The 25,050-nt window shown below is 31.3% G+C and overlaps 1 protein-coding gene across 1 annotated transcript in view; it reads right to left on the bottom strand.

Moving 5' to 3' along the window:
- Positions 1 to 4,386: 4,386 nt before the first annotated feature.
- Positions 4,387 to 25,050, bottom strand: part of LOC147384394 (uncharacterized) — a 28,747-nt gene continuing 8,083 nt past the window's right edge. The window contains exons 2-8 of the mRNA XM_086424921.1: positions 22,129 to 22,284; positions 21,997 to 22,043; positions 19,667 to 19,769; positions 6,405 to 6,504; positions 6,136 to 6,283; positions 5,646 to 5,784; positions 4,387 to 5,577 (exon numbers count right to left, since the gene is read on the bottom strand). Coding sequence (XP_086281047.1) covers positions 5,486 to 5,577; positions 5,646 to 5,784; positions 6,136 to 6,283; positions 6,405 to 6,504; positions 19,667 to 19,769; positions 21,997 to 22,043; positions 22,129 to 22,284 — 785 coding nt within the window. The 3' untranslated portion in view covers positions 4,387 to 5,485. The remainder of the gene's footprint in view (positions 5,578 to 5,645; positions 5,785 to 6,135; positions 6,284 to 6,404; positions 6,505 to 19,666; positions 19,770 to 21,996; positions 22,044 to 22,128; positions 22,285 to 25,050) is intronic.

A 25,050-nucleotide genomic window follows, 5' to 3' on the forward strand; every position in this document is an offset into this window, starting at 1 on the left:
TCTCGTCTAGAATAGACGCAGTCTATCCCCCTCGTACAGTAGGGTACAGCGGGGCAAGATCTGCTTAGGTATCGGTTTTGACCAAGAAATACAATTGATATACTTAGATTATCTTTTATACCTACGGGTACGAGTCAAGGGTTGTAGCTTTCATAAATGGTTTGGCATCCCACGAGGGGACCGACCACGTACTAGTACTACGTTGGCAATCGGGACATGTGACTGTGTGGCTCACAATAGGTCAAAGGCTCAGGTCGCTCCAGCCTGGGTGCATCAATATATCTCTCAGAATCACCTGATCAGACGGTATTGATGCCCCTAGTTTGATATACCCTAAGGTACGTGACTGGAGTTGTGGTTTTCATGAATGAAGTCGCATCTCCGAAGAGACCGGGCCACGCACTAGTGCCACGTTGGCTATATGGGACGTGTAAGTGAGTAAAGCAGTAAACGTGCATGTGGTGTGTGCAAAACAGGGTGGGGTGTGCCCGGGGCCTTTTTCAAACACATGGGCCAGATTATGTCATCACATATGGATATCAAATGAATATTGATCAAGAAAATAATCTCAAACCCATCACATCGAAATTAAGATGAAATCAAACACATCACAAATATATCTGTCAAGATCATGGCAAATCAATTAATGAGCATGACATATAATAATTGATCAAACAAACATTGCAATAAGCATAATTTTTATGATTTTTAAGGTCCAATCAATGATCACTTTTGGGTGATCCAAAATAAATCGAGATTCCAATAGGTGTTACATTGATGATAGAATGACAATGGTTGAGATGAGCTCACTCTCAAGAACATTAATTGTGCTAACATTAGATACATTCAGATTTTCTGTGAATTAGGAAAATACAATCTGAACTTGCATCGATGATATCTAAGGCTCCCGATAACGAAATCGAGTGAACTCAAGTTCTAAATTAATCTACTCGATGAGATCTACATTTTATTAATAGGTGTCCAGACTTAGTTCTCACCAAAATGTTCTGTAAAAACGTTTTAACGTTGCTGTCCCAACTTTCATTCAGAAATAATTCCAGATTTACAGATTGAACTTGCATCGATGATATCTAAGGCTTCCGATAACGAAATTGAGTGAACTCAGATTCTAAATTAATCTACTCGACGAGATCTATGTTTTATTAAGAGGCTCCTAGACTTAATTCTCAGTAGAATGTTCTATAAAAAAGTTTTAACGTTGCTGTACCAACTTCATTCAGAAATAATTCCAGATTTACAAATTGAACTTGCATCGATGATATCTAAGGCTTCCGATAACGAAATTGAGTGAACTCAAATTCTAAATTAATCTACTCGACGAGATCTATGTTTTATTAAGAAGCTCCCAGACTTAATTCTCAATAGAATATTCTCTAAAAATGTTTTAATATTTCTGTCCAACCTTCATCATTCCATCATTTTCATAGGTCAATTTGAATCTTTCATTATTTAGGGGTCATCAAAAAGTGATCCTTAATTGGAAAAAAAAAAATAATAATGCAATACCCAAAATCATCTACAATCAAGATAAAAAATAAATAAACAGAAAAAATAAATAAAATAAATCCAACTAAATAATAAAAAAAAAACTAGGTCATCTTGGCAATGCTCCCATACTTGGGGTTTTTCAAGTTTAATCCTCAATAGTCCCCAGCGGAGTCGCCACTGAAAGCGCCCTCGATCCGCAGGGTGCGCGAATCCGCTTTTGACCCTTGAGGTTTGGGAGTCGCCACCTAGTTATTGTGGTCTAGGAACCAAACTGACTCTAAAATGGATAAAAACTACTCTACTACAGAAAATCTGAATCCGGGGATCATGTTACAGGGTTGGAAGGTGTTAGGCACCAACCCCGCCCGGCCATTGCCGGTCTCTACTTATCCCAAATAAATCTACACCGCCAATGAAAAACCTAGATAAATAAAAAAAAAAAAAAGCTTACCTTCGATCTGCAAAAGTGCTATTCCCTCAGATCTGGCGAAAACGGCTCCTTGTATCGTATTCCTTACTTCGTTCTATCTCCGGATCTGATTTCTGATCTCCGAGGTGAAGTATCTCCTTCTTGGATCTGGGTGCTTCGAATTTTTTGTGAATTTTTGACATATTTTTGAGAGGTTTTTAGGTGTTTTTTAGGCTAAAATCGGTGTAGGGGTGTTAGGGAAGGAGTTGGGGCTCTAAAATTAGGGTTTTGGAGGGGTTGTGGAGGCTTCTTCACCTACTTTTTCTAGGGTTTTTTCTTTGATACCAAAATAGGGTGTGGAGGCTCCTATTTATAAAGTTTCTTAAGAGAATTAGGGTTTCATTAGGATTTCTTTTAGGGTTTCAATTAGGGTTTAGACTTTGGTTTCATGAGATGGACTTAGTCTTTAGGGTTTTAATTTAGGATTTTGACTTTTAGTCTTATGAAATTGACTTGATTAGTTTAGATTTAGGTTTTGATTTAGGGTTTTGACTTTTAGTCTTATGAGATTGACTTGATTAGTGTTTTGATTTAGGGTTTTGACTTTAGTCTTATGATATTGACTTTAATACTTTGACTTTAGTCTTTCTTGATTGACTTTAATGTTTTGACTTTAGTCTTACTTGATTGACCTTAATGTTTCTTTTTACATTTTTTAATGATTTATTTATTAATTTCAAAATTTTTAATTATTAAAGTTGTAAAATTACCGTTTTGCCCTCGGAGAGGATTTTTTACGTTTTAAGTCGTTTTTCAATGTTTCAGGATGTTTTGGAATCAGTTTTTTGTAAGGAATTCAATGGGAATGTTGGTTTTTGTCGTTTATGAAATTTTTTATGTGAAATGATCGTGAATTTTATGAGGGGTATTTTCGTAATTTTGTCGAATTTTATGAAAATTGGTGAAATGATTTATTTGGTTTCGATTTGTTGTTTTATGTGTTTGAATGGATTTTCCTAAGCGTAATGTAGACTCTAGGGTTGTTTTGATGTTAAGGGTATTTTGATAATTTGATCATTTTTAGTGATTTTTATCGTGAAGCTTCTTTTTGGTCTGCAAGATGATGATTTCGATGTTTCTGGGGTCGTATTTTCCTAGCGTAGCGTGGTTTCTAAGTTTTGTCAGTTCGAGATACCTCATCCGAATTTCTGAAACATATTTGGTAACAAAATAAAGCATTGGAATAGACATCCATCATTGGGAACTTTTGCGATCGGGTTGACGAGTTGATTAATCAGACGGATGCAAAAATGGGGTGTCTACAACGTGCTCTTGAGCATCCACTAATTCAAATCTCATTACTCACGATGAAAGCAATAAATTAAGACATCATTAATTGTCCTAGCAAGATTTTTGCTCCAATTCATAAGATTTGAGCGATTTCAAGTGCTACATATGGAAAGAGATTTGAACCAAAAGCTTATGGAATCATCTCAATGCTATTAATGCCAGTAATTTGGGTGAACCTGATGTTACTGATGTTCATACTATGAAGTAATTTGCCTCTCCGTCCCAAAATCTTCTTTGAAGCTTTTTTTAAAAAGCAAAGTTGTAGCTCTTTATGTGTTCAAAAATTCAATGCCAACACCAAGGTATTTCCAAGGTTTCACGTTGTTTTTAATGTCCAACAACATGGAAATTGCTTTTCACAAAGAAAGAGAACTGTTATTGTTGAAGTAGACGCTAGATTTGTTGAAAATTTCTGCTTGCCCTGAGAGGCTGAGACTAAGCGATTTCCTAATTAAAAACTATTTCTTCTATAGTAGCCTTACTAAACAGAAAAGAGTCATCAGCAAAAATCAAATGTGTGAATCTTCAGACATCTACTCTATACCTTAAACCAATTAATACATCTTTTTTTTTTGTTAGGTAAAAGATTGATCGATTTGCTAGAATACAAGAAACCTACAATACATTATAGATAAATAAATTGTTGGTCCCACATTAGTTTTTAACCCCACCACCGTTTCCTTTACACAACTATTAAGTTCAACAAAAAAAAAATGAAGTGGAATGCCAATAGTTCAACTTTACAAAATGACATATTTACTCCATTTTCTAACAAAACCTCACCACTATAACACCACATCATTGTTGCTTTCATCCGTTCATGCACAATCTATCCATTAATCATGGACGTTTCAATACTTGGGCAATAGATGGTTTAGGGCCTATCAAAGGCCACGTGGCACCTTTACCCATGCTACTGCTAGTCCATATTGGCATTCTACTTGTCCACATTGGTGATTGACATGCTACTTGTCCACATTGGTGATTGACATGCCGATCGTTGTGGGGCAATATAATTATGAGTGCTAAGTAAACCTCAATTCACACTACTATCGATATTGCTAAATCATCCAATGAGAAGATGCCTATCCCTACGTAGTAGTGGAAAATATTCAATACCATCGAATCAAGTATAAGGGCTGCCTCAAGTAAGAGAGGGTATAGCTTTATCTAAATATTGTGAATTTGCCCATAACTAGATATCTCCCTGTGTATTATGGCTAAAAGTAAGGGTGCAACTTGGTTCCATTCAAACAGAGAACCAAACCAAACCAAACCGATAGCTTTGGGGTGATTTGGAACAAGTTGCAGTCGGTTCCAGGTTACAAAAATGGAGAACCAATCAATTTGGTTCGGCTCTAGGATCAAAATTTATATAGAACCAAACCCCTATACAATAAATAAAGATATAAGTATATAATAATTGTTATGAATTATTTTAGGAGTTAGGACATAGATTAATGATCTTTTATGAATAAACTAATGACTTTGTATGGAAAGATTTGTGATTTATTGTATGAAATTTTATGTTTGTTCTTTCATTAAAAAAATATTACTTACAATTTATAAAGTATTGGCAATCCGTAGAACCAAACTGACTTTAATTCGGTTATGGTTCTTATTTGGTGGAATCGACCTATGTTGGTTCGGTTCTAATTTGACCTCAAACCGAACCAAGTTGCACCCCTAGCTAAAAGTACTCCCAAACAAATACGAATTGTTTGGATTTTGTTAGACGGTTCTAAGGGCACGATTCTCCAAACTACCTCAACAAGAGGCTCGTTAGGGTCACACACCAGCACAGCTGGGGTATCATTATCAATATTGGAGCTAACTTTCATGGTTGAAGGATAATATGTGATAACTATTAATACATTGTAAATGATGTAAGCATGCAATCACAAGACACGACATGATTAATACATATTTCAGAGAGTCGTGCTGGAGTGAACTCAAGGTGAAATCTCATACGCACTTCTTGGCGTGTAAGTGGATAGGAGCCATATATGCCTTTTCACTTGTATCTCGATGAAAAGCATCTACGGTTCCCATACACTATCACATCAAGAAGTGCAATATGAGGTTGTTCCAGCCTGAGATCACTTCAGCATTATTCTTTCAAAAATAATGGGAAAAAACATACAATCAATGTATTGTTATTTGACTTGAGCTCTACAATTTTTCCTGCTCTACCATGGTGATATTTAACCTTACTTTCTAACCCACTGTCATGTATTGATCTTTATAAATTGGGTGACGAACTCGTGAAGTTCCATACCATTCTCTAACCCAAGGAGACGACCATGGAACTACATTATTGAAATGTTTTTTAGTTCAATAATAAACAAATAAAACACTCTAGTAAGTGAAAACTTACCTAGGACATCAATTGGAAGATCGTCACAAGCCAAGTCATTCAAATTTCTCACTCCAATCATGAGTGGGTTACTCATGGAATTCCCATCGACGGACCATAGTAACGTGTTGATGCACCCCAAACTGTCATAAACACTTGCCTGTTAGGTGTAACCGAACAATATTAAAAAATGTAATACTATCATGCAAGCAATAAATAGCATCAATTATTCAACAACTACAAGATTACTCTCCCACACTAAAATTGAGGGCCTTTGAGCCAAAATATTCCATGCACAGTTCCCAATATTCATCTTTATTTCTTAGTACAATAAATCAAGTCAATTGACAAGGCACAAAACCATATTCCAGATGCCACAATTTTTTAATAGAAAGTTCTTGTTTACATGAGTAATTATTGAATTCGAGTATCATGAAGATAAATCAAGAAGATGAACCAAAAAATCATAGCAAAACAAATAGAAATCAATCAAGGATCTCGGATCTCTCACCTTTAATGAAAAAATGGAATGTGAAGACCATTTGTATGCACGTCTTTCTCGAGCTCTATATGTGGGGAGCCTCCATGTTTCACTTCCTTTGTTGGTTATAGGTGTGGCCTTCTTTTTGGTGGTCCTCCATGTAGCCCGTTCTATCCATCTAAAATGGATAGATGTGACATTGTCAATATCCTAACGCATTTCCCTGCTTGGACACTAAGGGCCTTAATACGAAACAAATTACAGTAATGCGAATGGAAACCAATTTAAGGTTTACACACCTTAAATGAGAAAATGGAACTGTGTGGGGATCATTTCTCCTCTTCTCTTGTGGTTGGGAGTAAAAGCTCCTTTTTGGGCTCCTCCATGTTTTCCTTCTATCTATCTAACATGAATAGATGTGATGTTGTCAAAACCCTAGTCCACTTCCACTCTTAAATACTAAGGACCTTTGAGTCAAAGCACCAACACACAATTCCAATTTTGATCTCTTGTAATAGCTAATTTTGGGTAGCATTGGAAAATATGTAATCTTGCATCTATATATACAAGGACAAAAGATTAGATCAACTTTCATGTGTTTAGTAATAAAATTTAAAGAAATAATAATTCTTTACTCGGTTTTATGCATCTTTGTCGTAAATCAATGTTGACGGATTTATAGTATGATATCCATTGTTGAAAGAATTACTGACGGTTACATCAAACCACCAATAACAATAAAATTTGTATTTTTTTGAAAAGAATAAAGCAACAATCAAGGGCGTAGCTAATTATAAATTTTATTTTTAATAATTATAATATAATTAGTTGCGGGCATGATCGCCACTAATTAAACTTTTGCAAAACTGTCTCTTCAATTGTTTTAAATTTACCTATTGCTTAAAAAAAAAACTTTTTTTCTACTACCTGTATTATGTAACTATATAACTATTTTAAATTTAATTATAAACGACAAGTGATAACTTTTTTTTATGGGAAAAAGTAGATTTCAAAAACTAGTTACAAGGAAAATAGTAAAATACAAAAAATAAAAATAAAAATGTCTATCGAAGTTGTTGGTTGTTGCAATCACATTGAAGTGACTATATTGGCCACCAACCCCCAACATAATTATTAACCCATTTAATTATCTCGATCAATAATTTATTTGTTCAAAACATGTAAGGAACAACACATGCAATTATTAATCTTAAGAAATACGAATAACTAATATTTTCATTCCATAAATCATTAAGGTAGTATTCGTGTTCCTTAAGTGTGGATGCATTGATACAACCTTCCAAGTTTTTTTCATCTCCACGCATAATGTAGTTTAGATATTTTCCCTATAACAAACCCAAAGAGATGCAAATATTTAGAAAGAACACAAAAAGAGAGAGAACGATGTATTAAGAGGACTATTAGGAGTGAGAAAACTTACAACGTAGGACAATTCCAAGATTTAGTATATGGATATGCAATTTTAGAGGAAAAATATAACACACAAGTAACATTTTATACAAATGTTTAAAAGTATGGGAATTATGGAGTGCATAAAAGCTGAACAATCTTACAATGTCGAAAACTACTGCACAATCCAATGTTTTAAATCGATGGGGGGGAATTATTAAAAAAAACCAAAAGAAAAATATATTTCGTAAAACAAACCCAATTTTTTGAAAATTGTAAATGGGAACCTAATTCCACCATTTAAGAGCTGATAAAAAATAGTTTTTTTTATATAAAAAAAAAATTCGACCATTTAGTGCCCGAAACTTTTCTCTCTTCCCTCTTTCTCTTTCTTACAATATTTTTATAAAGAAAAAAAGAAAAGTTTCGACCATTAAATGGTCAAAATTTTTCTCTCTTTCGTCTTTCTCTCTCTTACAATATTAAAAAAAATGAAAATTTTTGATTGTTTAATGGTCGAAACTTTTCTCTCTATTCCTTCCAATATTTAAAAAAAAATAATGAAAAGTTTCGGCCTTTAAAGGGCCGAATTTTCAATTTTTAAATTTCAATTATCCGACCGTTATGTAGTCGTTATTTTTCTTACCGTTATTTAGCCGTTAGACTACGTGTATATATATACATATCTCACACTCTTATTTTTTTCACAATTCTCACTATTTTGATTTTCTCATAATTCTCACTATTTTTATTTTCTCACAATTTACATCGAAAAAGTATTCAAGAACAATTATTTGTCGAAATGGAGATTTTGTTGAATATATCACGTATATTGGTGGAATACATGATTTTTATCAACTTCATTAGAAATTATATATACGGAATTAAAAGCTCTTATTATTTTAATTTGCAATATTCAATGACAATTTTCAATAAAATCAATTATTAATTTAGATAATGAAAATTTTTTAATTGATATTTTTGATAAAGGAATTTGGGAATATATATTAAATTATAATCAAAATTCTCAAAGTACAATTATTTTTGTGATATAACATGCAAATTTTGTAACGTATCAATCAAATTATGGTCGAGGTGAGCCTAACTCATCAAATCAATATCAAAATACTAATATTGACCATAATATTGCATACAATACAGCTCAATGTAATGTTGTAACACAAAATGATTCTAAGAGTGATGTAGATGAATTTGTTGATAACTATTTGAATTCGTCATCCGACGACGATGAAAATATATTCAATATTTATATTGGTATAATTTTTAATAATGTAATTGAACTAAGAGAAAAAATAATTTATTTAGCTATTATAAATAATTTTATAATAAAATATATTATTAATAATAAAGAAAAAATTATAGTTAAATGCAATGTTCCAAATTATGATTGACGCATATATGCAAAAAAAATTGCAAATGGTGATTTATTTACTATATGTAAATTTAACACAACCCTACAATGGACTCACGACCTCATCCTCAAGCCAATAGTAATTGGATAAATGATAAAATATTAACTTGAGTAAGAAATAATCAATTTTATTCTCCCCAATCTATAGTGACTGATATTAAAGATGAATATAATATATCTATCACATATATAAAAACTTGAAAAATAAGGGAAAAAACTAATCCTGAAATACATGGTTGTGAGGTTGAGGCATATAAAAATATTGAATATTATTATCAAACTATGTTAGAAACAAATCTAATAAATTTTTGTTTTTTTTTAAATTAGTCTAAATAGTCATTTTTAATGTATTTTTATATTTTTTAAAACATGTATAGATGACTTTAAAAATGGATGTTTACCAATTATAGAATTAGATGATACATTTTTAAAAGATAAATATTAAGTAATATTGCTTATTATAGTTACTTACGACTCAAATTATGGTATTTTTCCACTTGCATATGCAATAGTTGAAGAAGAAAATAAAGATACTTAATAATGATTTTTAAATTGTTTTGAAATATCACTTAGACCTTATGATTTTAATAAAATTTTATATATTTCAAATAATAAAAAAAGAATAATATTTGCAATTAATAAATGTTTTCCTTCATCATTTCATTTTTTTTTTTTTTTTGCATTCAACATTTTTAAGTAAATTTAAAAAGAATTTATAAATCAGATTTATTTTATAAACTTTTAGAAAAAGTAGCTAAAGTTTATACTTGACTGCAAAATAAAGTTAGAATGAATTAAGAGAAAAAAATATTGAAATATATAATTGGATGATATCAGAGGAAGATCTAACACATGCATTAGTTCATTGGGCAATAAGTCATTCTCCAATACCTCGTTTTAGAATAATAAGATCAAATGAAAATTAAAGTTTTAATTCATAAATATTAAAATTACGTAGGAAACTAATAACCGGATTACTAGAAGGCATTAGATGTAAAATAATTAAATTACATAATAGATGTAGATTAAAGAGTCTTACTTGGATTCTTCATTAGTTCCAATGATAGAATATAAAATTTGAAAAATAATACAAAAGACTAGTAGTTGTGAACTTTTAACTATTAATAATATGAAATTTGAAGTATATGATTGCGATAAATCAAAAACACATGTACTTCAAATAAATAATAGATATTGTACTTGTGACAAATAGGTTTAAACACTTATTCCATGCCAGCATGCAATCAAAGTATATGATATAAAAAGATGGGATAAATATCAATTTTATTTTAACGAATTTAGTGTTGAAAGATATAAACAGTGTTATGCAACTTCTATTAAAGGTATTCCTGATCTATATGAGCTAAAAAATCCTCTTCAACGATAAGAACAAAATTTTGTCGCCTATGACTCGACGCCGACCTGATTGTCCAAATGTAAACAGAAAGAAGACTAACGTTCAAAATGTACGACCATTAAATTGTACTTGTTACGAACATATTGGACACAATCGATCCACATGTAGAAATTCAATTTGAATATAATTGTAATTTTTTTATTTTTTTAAAATTTTTGTATTTAATTTTGTATATTAATTTGTAAGTTGAGATATAATATGTACGTATGAAAATAATGGATTAACTCATAAGAACCCGAGGACGTAGTTGCTAGATTATACAACGAACCTTGTAAACAAATATTGAGTATTTTTTACTTTAATTATGTTATTTTATTTAATAAATAAATAACGTGGCAAAATGTACCTCACGGCAAATATTTCAAATTTAAAAATGCAACTCACATGATAAATATTTCGAATATAAACTTAATCACGTGACAAATATACATTTTTGGGTATTTCGAAAAGATTAACTAAGTATCGAAATTGAATAATAAACTTGAGATTCGAACTTAGTTAACTTACCACTTAGTATTGAGTTCACCAATTTTTATTTAATTACCATCGAACTCGACAGTAATTAAATAAAATGTGGTGAACTCAACACTATGATAAAAACTGGTGAACTCGATACTAAGTTAAAAACTGGTGAACTCATCACTTAGTGTTGAATTCAACACTTTTTAACTTAGTTCATTTACCACTTAGTGTTGAGTTCACCATTTTTTATTTAATTACCATCGAACTCAACAGTAATTAAATAAAATGTGGTGAACTCAACACTAAGTTAAAAACTTAGCTGATGAAATAGATAAGAACACTGGCCTTTCATTCTATTTTTTTTCTTAATAGGCTTTAATAGTTTAAGTTGAATATATTATCTCATTAAGTGCAGATTAATGTTTTCTTGAGAATAACAAAAGAAGTCTGTGAATATTGCATCGATGGAAGATGGGTTTCATGATTTTTTTATTTTTAAAACAAATGTGATGAGTTTCATGTTATGACTAATATAGAATGCAACCCAAAGTTTAGTTAATCTTTCCATCTCATGTATTTCCATGACCATAGAAGATAATTGTGCAAAATACTGGTATTTTTAAAATGCGTAATTGGATAATTGTATAACTCTAACAATTGTATAATTCAAACTTTATATCATGGGCTTCAGCATTATCTTAATCACGTGGTACACTTAATTACGTGACAAATATTTCAAATATAAACTTAATCACGTGGTAAAAAAACATAATAACTCTCAAGCAAATCATAATATATAACATAATAAATGACTAATAACGACAGTTCTTGCCTCAACTACAATCACTTTTTAATAACTCTCGAACATATTTTTTAGACATGTTTCTTCCTAGATTACGTCTAGGTAAAGCAATACCTAATTCTTCAGCACATGGGGGCTAAAGATGACTAAAGATGTGAAATTTGTGGATTTTGTAGAGTCTGTGAGTATTGCATCTAATATTTATATGCAGGTTGAAATGACTGAAGATGTGGAACCTCTGGAGTGTTAGTATTGTGTATGATATGACTTTAAAGGAAAAAATGATGAGTGCATGTCATAAGGGGAACCCAACAAATATGAAAAATAACCTATCCTAAGATTTGAACATATCATTTGCTCATCTTGATTAACATGTACTGGAATATAATCACCCAGATTCATCTGCGTGTAATATTCAGTCATATCATCCTGCTGCTCTTCAGACTCCTCATCACCACCATCTTCTTCCTCATCCTCATCTTTATCGTCATCATCATTGTCATCCTCAGACTTAGGCTTAGGCTCAAGCTCAGGTCGACGACATCGACGTTGTGAAACTATATAGACTAGCTCACCCGATTTAGGTATTTAAAGAGGCAAAGACGGTAACAATGTTAAAGTCGAAACAACAGCTTCCAACTGATTTATGACTCATCCATAGGTTCCATTAAAAACATCAGCCTGAAAAATAATATACCATATTAAATATAAATTTTTATCAAAAAATTAAATTATTAAAATAAATATTATAACTTACCACATTATAACATCTATCTTTGTATAATGCGTACAAGTCATCTGTATAACCACGAGGTATATATCGCGACTCAAGAAAATACAATGCCAATTATCCATCCGAGAACAACCATACCATCTTCGAAATTCTTCGGATCAACTAAACATTTTTAAAATTATCATGTAAGTCTTAACATAATTGACATAACTGAACTTCACTTTAAAATTACTTTGCAAGTTCTAATATAATTGACAATGTACGTGAAATCTAATAAATCTTTCTTCTCAATCTATCATTACTGTGGTTTCTATTGTTCTCCTCCTCCCCATTGTAGCCCACCGTTGGACAGGACCCGGGATAAACTGCTGTAAACTGAACTGTCCCATACATTTATCCGCTGGATGATACAATGCAGTGTTTAAAAATATTATACAAGATCGGTGCAAGCTCAGATCACGAGTTGTACGTATAATCTCCATATCTCCACCTACAATATGAAGATATGAGGTCCATACAACCTAAAAAAGAATAAATAAATAAATAAGAAGAAATATCATAATAATAATTTAATTAGACATAAATTAAAAATATTTATATTTATCATAGAGGGAATAAGAAAATCTAACTCGATCTCTAATATGGTAAGATAGTATGATACGGATCACCAATATATGTCTTATTATACGTCATCTATCTACACGCTCGAGGGTATGAAAGATCGTCACTCGTAAGTATGGGCCTACCTACTAGTAATCGTTCGTGTGCTCATACTTGTAATAACGATATACATCTCATAAGTCTCGATGGTCGCTACCCCTCATTTCTTACAAATTTGCTAAGAAAATAATACAAAAATATAAGAACGACAACACTCCAAGCATATGATGACGTAATAGATAGATTCTTAAATAAATTAAGTAGAATACTATCAACAGTATTACCCGAGGCATTTGAAAATAGTAAGAAAAATTAAATTTTACCTTATTTATAGACATATCTTTATTTGACAATTTTCCAAATGTATAATTTAACCATGTAAGATTACTAGAACTGTAAGAAGAACTTCCATCAATAGGAGGTAACATTCCAAGACACTCATATATAAGATTAGGATACTCATTTCTCCTTGTACGTGGCACAATAGGGTACCTATTAATCTTCAGTCTTAAATAATGGAAAGTGTCCCCTAATGTAATAGTCATTTCTCCAAGTGGAAGGTGAAACATATAAGTCTGTGGTCAAAATTTCTCAACTAATGCATAGCAAATGCATGAATCATAATACCACGACCGGATGCTTTGGTAATGCTTAAAACCAACAGTAGCAACAAGAATCTCTCGTTGACCACTAATGTCCTAATATCTAAAAAACTACGCATGATATCATAATTGTAAATGGTAGTCGTAATCGATTTGCATAGTTATCAAAATTAATTATTAAGTAATTATATAATTGTAACCAATCTGTATTATTAATTTTTAAATAAAAATTATAAACATGTCTCATCCATATATCATTCGATATATGACCCTACTGATCGGTTAAAACATCTATAATCGAATCTTTAGGAATACGTCCATCATTAATTGCCATCTATTACAATAAATTATTTTTATATAAGTATAATATTTAAATATTTATTTTACTTATTAACTTTGCTGATCAATTATAACAACACCACGATCATGATCAAAATCGTGATCTTAATCAACGTGATCACGATCACGATCATGATTGTCCTACGATGCAGATCACGATCGTGATCTTGATCTTAATCAACGTGATGTGGGTCCCGATCGAGTTATAAGAAATTTCAGAATAAATTGTATAATAAAGCCACATAGAGATAAAATACATATAACCAAGTATAAAGCAATTTTTTGAGAGCTCAATTTTAGGAGAGAAAATGTTAATGGTACTTCAATTTGGGGACTACCAATTATATTTAATTTTATTTGATATACGAGTAAGATCATTAATCGTGAAGTTGTTATCTAACTAAAAAGATGGCATGTGAAAACACACATATATTAAAAGAGCTTATTTGTAATTCAAAGTATTTATTAAAGGGTTTTTGAATATTATATTTTAAAAAGGAGACATTTGTAATTTTGAAAATTAAGTATGATGAGTAGTAACTCTCTTGGGTTTTTTTTACCCAAATGACCTTGATTATATTAATTTTAAATATAAAAAGAGGGTCATCTGTGACCACTCAAATTTTTGTGTTGACCCACTTCTACTATGTCTTTTCTCGTTAAAATAGTAAAGATGACTAAAGAAGACTTGACTTTTGGAAGAAGATAATCAAGTGTTAATTTACTTGAGGTGAAGATGAGGGCATTTAGGTTATTATATTAAAATCACAAGGAAACCTAGGTCAAAGGGTATGCCAAATATTCCTTAACAAGGAGGGCCAAGTCAAAATAACACCAAAATATTTAGACCCACTCTAATGGACCCAAAGACTAACCCATTGTAGTATGATGCTCAGAAAATGAAAATAGCTCACAACTCTTGATCAAAGTAGGGACCACATGTCAGGGCCACATGTAGCTCAAGTTAACCCGAATCAGGTAATTTTAGACGGGTTGGACCTAATTTCATAATGAACAAAAATAATATTTTATGTCTAAAAACAAATACAACATAAAAAACAAAACGACTAGTAAACAAAATCGCATACAACCTCTAAATCTATCATTGAAATAGTATTTAGACAAACCATACTAAACCAAATATCACATTAAATAAATTCAAATAAGAAGAAAAATCAATTAAAAAAATTGTTTCCTTAATTTTACAAATATATACAGAAGTGATAGCTAAAAAAATAATTTAAAAATAATTCCATATTAATATATAGAACTTTAGGATGCAGGTTGAGTTGGGTTGGGTAGCATATTTTTTTTAAGATTCTATTGTCACACCAACTTTTGCTAATGCCACCCCAATTCATATGTAAATCATAAAAGAATTAGCTACTTTTGGTCTGGTAACATAACTTATCTTCGTTTATATCCAAAAGAATGACAATTAAACAATGGGACCCACAACATATATACATGATCACAATCATGATTGTCTTACAATGTGGATCACGATCATGATTTTCCTACGATGCGGATCATGATTGTCCTAAGATGCGGATCATGATCACGATCACGATCTTCATCACAATTATGATCATGATTATAATCACGATCAATCTTATGATCACAATCTTGATCATTATCACGATCACATTGATCAAGATCAAGATCTCACGATCACGATCTTGATCAAGATCTTAAGATTAATATCTTAAGATCTTAAGATCAAGATCTTATGTTAAAGATCTCATGATCAAGATCTTAGGATCTTAGTGTATATAAAAGAAGGAAATTCGAATAAATGTTTTTACCTTAACCGAAATGACTGAGTGACAATGATGAAGATGAAGAAAAAATTCGAAATAAACTTCTGTCGGTAGAACAACAACAACAAAATCGAGGGAAAAGTGTGAAAAAGGAAAGATAGAAAATTTCAACCATTAAATGGGCGAAAGTTTTATTTTTTTTTTAAAGTATTGTGAGAGAGAAAGACAGAAGAGAGAAAAATTTCACCCATTAAACAGGTGAAAGTTTCGTTTTTTTTTTAAATATTGTAAGAGAGAAAGACAGAAGAGAGAAAAGTTTTAACCGTTTAATGGCCGAAACTTTTCTTTAAAAAAAAATATATTGTAAGAGAGAGAGAGGGAAGAGAGAAAAGTTACGACCATTAGACGGGTGAACCTTTTTTTTTTTTTTTTAAACCATTTCTTACCAGCCCTTAAACGACTAAATTAGGTTCCCATTTACAATTTTCAAAAAATTCGGTTTCTTTTACAAAATATATTTTTCTTTTGATTTTTTTTAATAATTTTCCCTAAATCGATTTTGGTGATTTTTCAAAAATTGCTAATTATTAATTTCAATAAATAACGAAAAAATCAAACCTATTTTGGTAATTATTTGTTTCTACAATAACTATCAATTGAAAATCAGCACAATTGATGAAGGCATAAACCCATGATTAGATGCCCCATTTTTATAAGTTCTCATTTTACATAGGTAATTGGTGGACTTGAGTTTAATGAAGCAAAATTAGGAAGATAAAACAAATAAAAATAGTAAAGTAAAAGAAAACCAATTAAAAGTCACTCACCTTAAATGATAGAATGTAATACAAAGGCCATTCTTGTGCAAGATTCTCTTAAGCTCTCTATGTGGGGATTCTCCATGTCTCCACTTCTTTGGTTGTTGGAGGTAAAGACTTTTTAGGGGTTATTGTATGTCTTCCCTTCCATCCATATAACATGGATAGATGTAATGTTGCCAAAACCCTAGCCCACTTCCACTCTTACAATATTACTGCCTTCAAGCCGAAACATCCAATAGATGATTCCCATTTTAATTCTTGTAATAGCTAATTTTGGGTAGCAAGAAATAAAATGTACTCTTTCGTCTACATATACAAAGAAAAAAATTAGATGCTTGTAAATAAAATGTAATCGTTCATTGCATTCTTTGTCAATTTTGGATTGTTTATGATAAATATAATACAAGTGTCATGAACTAAAATTTAAAGAAATAATAGTTGTTTGTACAAAGTCTTACATTTTCCATCGTCATAAATCAATGTTGATGGATTAAAATATTCAAGTTTTTGTTTGTAATATGAATACTTGAAATAGGAATCTCGACGTTCATTAAATTCAATAAATTTAGTAATGCTAGTATTATTAATTATGATGCATTATTCTATATACCTTCATGGTTCTCCATACATATATTCAATCCATTTGTTTTCAATTCTTTAAGTTTTATATGTAACCATTAAATCCTAATGTTTTCAATTCTAGATCATGTTTTAGATACCACTTTAATCAAGAGAAGTAATTGTTCTCCACAAGTAATTGACCAGTTAATGCAGAACACAAATCAAGTCAATAATAAAGGGTTTCGATGAAAAATTTGTAATTATTTAGGTTTTCACTTAATTAGGTCTAGATTTATCTTTGAGATTGTTTTAGATTAGTTGTGTTTTTTATTTTAGTTTTGAGGTGTTTTAGGGCTTTATTTTCATATTTTATTGGCCCATGGTCTTAATATAATACTTAGGAGCAATTTGGTAACTTTAGGATGTGTTTTATTTAAGTTTATCAGGATTGTCAATTTATGAAAGAAGGTTAGGAAAATTAGGTACTTTAGTTTTATTAGAACTCTTAGTTGATTTTCCTTATTTATGGATTGTATTAGGATTTATTGACAGAAAATAAATGGAATAAATAAAATACAAAAGTTTCTGTTTTTTTTTCTTTTGAATGTTGGTGCATTCAAAGTGGTTGATGTCATGAAAATCATTGAGGTAATTCCAAGGTATCTTTTTTTTCTTTTCATTAATCTTCTTATCCTCTATCTCTTTTGTTTATTTGTAAGAGATTAAGAAATCATCAAGAACCCTCTAATTTTTCAAGAAATCTTGAATTCTTGATTCTTGACTTTTTGAAATCTTGGATTTTTGAATCTTGAAACCCCTTTCTTGATTCTTGAAACCTACAAACCTCAACTGTTAATTATTTCTCCCTTCTCTTAATCATTACCCTATAAACCTTAACCTTTGACCCTTTTCATCTATCTCGTCGTAACCCTATCCTAGCCCAAATCCTTAACCCAATCCCCAACCAGATTTACCTAAACCCCCTATTTTCTTTTCTCCCCTCACTGTCCTGCATCACCAATGCCTTAAAATCTTGATTTTAAACCACTTTATCAGGGCACTTATCATATTTTTTACCCCAATTGTATCATATTTGGCAAATAAACATGCAATTACCTTTTGTCATTACCTTACATGATTTACCATATTAAACTACCATAATTGCATAAATATTTATGATTTTCGAAAAATTTGACCATCGTGTGTTCAATTATATAGGCCCAAAATCAGAAGATCACAAACGAACACAATTGAATATTTCAAGTGCATCATTACAATCAAGAAGCTATTAGAAGCTGAACCAAGTTTCAAGCATTTTCAAGCCTGCTTCACCAAACTGTAGTGGACCCTAACCACACCACAGTTGAATGGTGATTAATCAAAGTTGATTTTGCATGGACAGCTATCATACGCAATGGCAATCTGATTGATGATGTCCACACATACGAAATGATTCTAAAAACCAAGAATTCTCTATAAATAGGACCCTTAACCTATAGTAAATAGTTCCTTCTTCTCTAGTCCTCATTAGGTCTTCTTCCCCAATTAGATTAGATTTTATTTCCATTTATTTCTCTGCAATTCCAGAATTACAAGAGAAAAGAGAGAGTATGTACATCAATTATACATATATAGAAGCAAGGTTATTCTCTTTTACAATTTATCTTGTTCTTGCAATGATCTTAGACTAGTCTCCCTCCAATGGAGATGTGAAGAAGCTTAGAGCAAACTTTTAATTATGTTTTACTTTACTTTCTCTTTCCTTTCTTATTGCTTATTGTTTAATGGGTTCACTTCAAGGTTCATCCAACTCCAATGGATTAAATCCTTAGATGAACCCTTGCACACTTTCTGCTAGACTTAGATAAATCATACTTAGATAAGAACCAAGATGGTTTATGCTTAAATTAGATATAGGGTAGTAGGGATTCACACATTTTGAGTGAATGAATCCTAACTTTAAAAACCTCATTGCTTAGCTTCAAGTTAAATCTTTCAACCCAAGATACATTAGCATGTTCTTGGGTTGAGTTAAAAAGAGGACAGAAATTAATTGAAGTGTAATTAAGCTACTCTAGGTGGATCCATTTCTCTAATGGTTTTTCTTTTCTTTACTTAATTCCTTCTAATTTCAAGCACTTTAGTTTTTGTTTTAATTTCTTGTTCATCTTATCAAACAAAACAATTTTAATCTTTGGTTCAAATATTTTCTCATGTTCGAATGTTTAATTTCTTGAAGGAGACTCATTACAAATCAGTCATGAAGAAGTACATCAGATAAAATATTCTCTAAAATGGTCCTTTGAAAGCTAACACCATAGGTGGCCATATATATTTCAAAACAGAGTTGTGATCAACTCCCATGATATATAAAAGAAAAGTATTAAGAAGATTCACATTATATAAATCAACAATTTAATCACCATGTTAACTTTTTACTAATGGATCAATAGGAAGATAAAGGAGAGGACTCCAACAAATAGTTGTCAATCCATGTACCATTAAAACCTAAAAAAACCACATTAGATTTAACAAAAAAGAATTCCCAACAGAAATGCTAACCTTGAATGCCTATGGCAGCAACAATTTTCCCAAACCACCCATCCCGAATGATACAATGATTTCCAAAAACACAACATTCTTCACTAAACAACCTCTCCAACTCCTGTCAAGGCAAATATAAAATTCAAGTGATGTTGCAATAAAAGAATCTTAATATCATTCTTAAATTGTCAAAGGACAAGTTTCAAGCAAGTCAAGCTGAGCTCCACCCAACCCCCACTAAAAAGGCTTGTGCACAAGTTCAATCGTAAACCCCTATCGGGCTTGAATTAGCTAGTCCCAATCCCACCCAAATGGGGTTGGTCTAGACTTTGGACTGATTTCACACTTTATGTTTACCAAGCATTTGTCTTAAGCATGCTAAAACAATATTGAGTACAAAACCCTTGCGACCTTGGGAGTCTCTATCATGAAATTCTATTTGAGACCTAAAAGCCCAAGAACATGAAGTTCTATCCTTCTCGACATGATACTAAAAACAAAAACATATATTTCATGATTGAGATATCATCAATACTCGTAAACATACACTTTAGCAAGTGTTTCACTTTGTTTTCTCATATACATGATACTAAGAAAGTCAAAAGTACCTACTCTTTTCTTTCATCACATGTCAGCTATTGCCTGCAAAGAATAAACTTGATTGAAAATAAGACATGTTTCTCTCTAGTGTTTTTAATCTTCAAATATGGTACAAGTTTTATTGAAATCATGTCCACCTTTCATAATTTTTTCTTTTTTCAAGTTTGTCTATCATGTATTTTTCCAATGGTTTTCTTCTTTGCATAGAATGCAAATACTATATTTAAACTCTACTAGATAGTGGCATGTGCAAACACCCAAGTATTAAAAGGGTTTAAGTATAATTTAAAATACTGATTAAAGGGTTTTTGAATCTTACATAGCAAAAATGATAGTTTTGTAATTTTAAAATTTAACAAATGTAATTCTAGGGTCATGGGCTGCAATTTCTTGGTTTTTGAACAAAATGACCGTGATTATACAAGTTTAAATGAAAAGGTGGAGGCATTCGTAGGATTCAAAATTTAATGTCAAACCTCTTCTACTCCACATTCTCTCATTATAACAGTAAAGATTTGTAGGCAGTTTTTTGTTTCAAAACCTCATAAAAAGAAATAGCCGGGTGAGAAATAGAGATTAAAAAGTTAGAAATAACAATTGTCTTCCTTAAAATTTTTTGAGTTTTTCTACTTAGTTTCCTATTTTAACTCTTCATCCTCTATACATCCATTACCCATGTCATCAACAACGAAAAACCTACTACAATCCATGGTTTCAAATCTCGTTCAAGTCATCTCGACATCATTCTAGAATGAATGAGATATTAATAGTGAATTGTCTTGCACAAGGTCTCATTTGACAACTGAGATGACTTGGTGATATTTTGAAAATATTGGCAGACTCAATAAAAATCATCATGGTCAACCAGGTTTTTTTTATGAAATTGATAATTTTAATATTTATTATCCAAATAAAAAACTGATCTTGTGACTAATAACCTTCTAATCCACCTTATTGGACAAATAAATTTATAACTATTTGCATAAATATATATAAATAATTGTAAATCAAACTACAACTATCTCATTTGAGATGTGCTTTACTCAAACTAGTCAACTCGATATCAATGGGGGATGACACAAGATGAAATACCGAGTTTTAAAACATTGACAACTCTTAAAGAAATCTCCATCAAAACTATGGTGAAAATTATGAAAACTAATTCAACTATGAATTTGTAAGCTCTTAGAAAATTAGAGAAAAACTGAAAGTCCTTATCAAGAACCAGGGGCAGTGCGGCAGAGCTAGTAAGAAGACAATGGGGGCAATTGCCCCAGCAAAACTTTGAGACACCCTTGTATTTTCAATTAATTAGACGTCCCATTTGCCCCCACCCCCTCAACTCCATCCAATTGTGCAACACCGCCCCCCCCCCCCCACATAGACTAATCGGAAATGACCTAAATATCCTTTTCTTCAACACTATAATTGAAAATAAAATACATCAACCCTGCACAATAATGACGTCTTCATGGGAAGACAACAATCCAATTGGGAATTTGAGAGAAAAATTATTGTTGCATCTGGGTTCTAGTTGACTACTTGAGTTTTACTATCGCAAAGAAATCGACAAGAAAAAAAAAATTCACACCAATAAAAGAAACTCTAAAATCAAGGATTGAAACAAAAGAGAGCAAAATCAGAAACCCCAAATCCATTTCTAGTTCTTTCTCCGCAAATTTTATTTCTTCATGATCATGAATCAAGAAAATAAGAATAATAATAGTGAACAGGGAGAGAGAAATTACCTGCGATCTCCAATTTCTGATGTCTGATAAGGTTTCTTGTTCGATTTCTGAATATTCCAACATTAGATTCATAGATGTTATTAAGTTTTCTCTATTTACATACATGAAATCTGGTAAGTAAAAAACATTTACTTCGAAGATCAACAGTTGCTTGAATAGAGAAAACCCATTTTTTAGATTCTGAGTTTGTATTACACGAAATCTGGTGAAGATCAACCTTTTGGCTTTCAAGAAGACTACAAAAAAGAGAGAGGCGGTTCTGCCGTTCTTTCCTACTATGATGGTTTTCTCACTCTATATATACATTCCCATATGTATGTATATAATATGAACAGCGTTCCGAAGACTCATATTGCGACTCACATTGCGACACACCGTTTTGTCTTATATGGGCAAAAATATTTGGAATGGACTGATTTTTTGTGAGGATGATCTCTATGGTGAGGAGATCATCCTTGCCAAAAATCAGCTCATTATGAAACTTCTAGACCGTCCAATTTTTGTTGAAAAATTATAGACCGTCCAATTTTTGTAAATAAATTTTGATGGGGTTAGAAGTTTTGGAATGGGATGATTTTTTGCCAGGATGATCCCCTCATCACAGAGATCATCCTCACAAAAAAATCAGTTTATTCCAAACATTTTTGCCCATATAAGACAAAACGGTGTGTCGCAATATGAGTCTTAGGAACGTGACCCAATATGAACATATATATATATATATATATATATATATATATAAGAGAAGAAGAGCTATTAGGGTTTATTAAAGAAAATGGCTTCGACAACCTTAAAAAAAAAAAAGGCGACTGAAAGGTAAATTCACAGTCCCACTTGCTTAGAAAAAGAAATTAATAATAATGATACTGACTTTGCTTTGCGTACACGCATGTTGCCACGTAAGTCTAATAAGTTAAGGTGTCTAGCACTTTAAATTAATTAATAATAATACTGACGTCACCATGTTCTGAAATCTCGTATCGCACTCCTGTCACGTGAGACTGTACGGAAATTATATATACTTTTTCATTCGTATCTCGATGAAAGTATTTAGGATTCCTATCCACTTTCAAGTCAAGAACTGTGACGTGAGATTCCAACTTGAGGTTACTCTAGCACAACTCTTTTTTGAGTAACTTTGAAATGTACATCATAGATATTTTTATCGAGATACAAGTGAAGTCACTTTGACCCATTATCCATTTTTTATTCTTTAGCTTTTCACTCGTCTCGAGATGGGCATATTTCATTTGAAGGAAAATGACGTATCAACAAATCGTTTTCCATTTCGAGAACATCATGAAAAAATAAGTACAAAATTATTTTATATTATTTGAAAAAAATTATTAAAATAATATATTTAATAAATAAATAAAAAGTAATAAATTGACGATCCAATTGCTTGTTTTCAAAAATCGACAATTGAAATGTTGATTTCCAATGTTAAATATTTAACTTGACCAAAATACCCTTTTGACTAAGAAATTCAATGATTTGGATGTCGATTTTCATACCAACTTGCTCCCCTCTCAACTATTTATTTTTAATGAAAACTAGTAGTTGGAACTATTGTAGGATTCATAGATTTATTAAGCTTTGTTGGGGGCAAAATTTGAGCTCTAGACCTCTTCAGAGTTAGTTGTGTAAAGATTTCCTTATTTGGTAAAACCTAAAATTAAAGAGCTTTTTCCTTTTGTATGTAAATTGAAAATCAAAGATTCTTCGCTTTCTTAATTATAAGAGTTGTAAAGATGGCTATTCAAAACTTTAGTTCTACATCAAATGACTACAAGAATGGTGTTCACCTAATAAAGAATCTTACTCTCTCACTTGTTTAAATGTGAATGAGAAAGAGAGAGGTCTCATATACACATGGGGGTCTAAGGCACCACGGGACTACAACCCATTATGTTTAAGACCAATTCATCAAAAAACCTTAATACGTGCACATAGACATGTCGTGTGCACAGTAACACACACATATGCATCGACTTGGGTCGGGCTTGGACTTGGGCTTAGGTTTGGGTTTGGATCTTACTTGAGGATCTTTTAATTCAAAGTTTCATTGACCTTCAAATCTAATTTTAGCCATTAATCTTTTTTTAATTTCAAACCATTAGATTTTAATTTTGAATTCATTTTTTTTATGTGCTTTAGACTATTCAAAAATTGGCCAAATTAAGTGCCACAATCTTAAAACCAATTTACCTACATTTTGTTTTTTTTATTTTACACCTTAAAATATGGATTTTAAAATAGAACATGTCAACATGATCTGTTAATCCTTTAGTGGGAAGTTTTACCGAAGATGGCTCAAAAGGATGTTTTTCTTCCTTGAAGTCTTAGATGTATTGTTCATTCTTAAAGGAGAAAAACTTGCAAAAACATGTCCTAATCTGTAAAATTAGGTTAAAACATATGAGATTTATAACAATTATATTTCATTTAGCCTAGTAAACATCCGGTATGACATCTACTATGTGTATGAAACTTCTAAAGAGTTGTGGGAGGTTTAGAGAAAAATATGTAATTGAAAATGCATGTGTTAAAAACTATGTAGTGAAAATATTTTTAAAGTTGTAATTTTTTATAGGAAGTCGATTATAAACCCAGTGAATTAGTTTTAGAATATTTGTAACACACCGTGTTTTTAACTCGTATCTCGAAGAGATCAGATAGTATTAATTCAAGGAATATTCTAAAAAGAAAACTTAGAGTCAAGTACCCGGATTATGCTATGTTCATATTTGTTGAAAATTGACTTCACCATTAGTTTCAAAATGATCGAAATATATAGTTTAGCCTCTAAGCAAGTTTGAATTTAAGTTCGGGTGAAAAAATTAACAAATCCTCAAATTTCGTGTTGAACGGGATTCAAAATAGAAAATTTTCCTTAGAAGGAGAATCAGGAAGATTCGACCACACCATTAGGACCGTAACGAAAAATTATTCGAAATGGTATACTCGTTTGTCACATTTCGAGTTCAAATAGTCAAGTCACGGTCAAAACTAGAAATAATAAGGAAATTACAAGTATACCCTCACCTTTGTTAT

Source organism: Akebia trifoliata, chromosome 15 (genome assembly GCF_017979445.1).
Source record: "Akebia trifoliata isolate Shusen 1 chromosome 15, ASM1797944v1, whole genome shotgun sequence".
NCBI lineage: Eukaryota > Viridiplantae > Streptophyta > Magnoliopsida > Ranunculales > Lardizabalaceae > Akebia > Akebia trifoliata.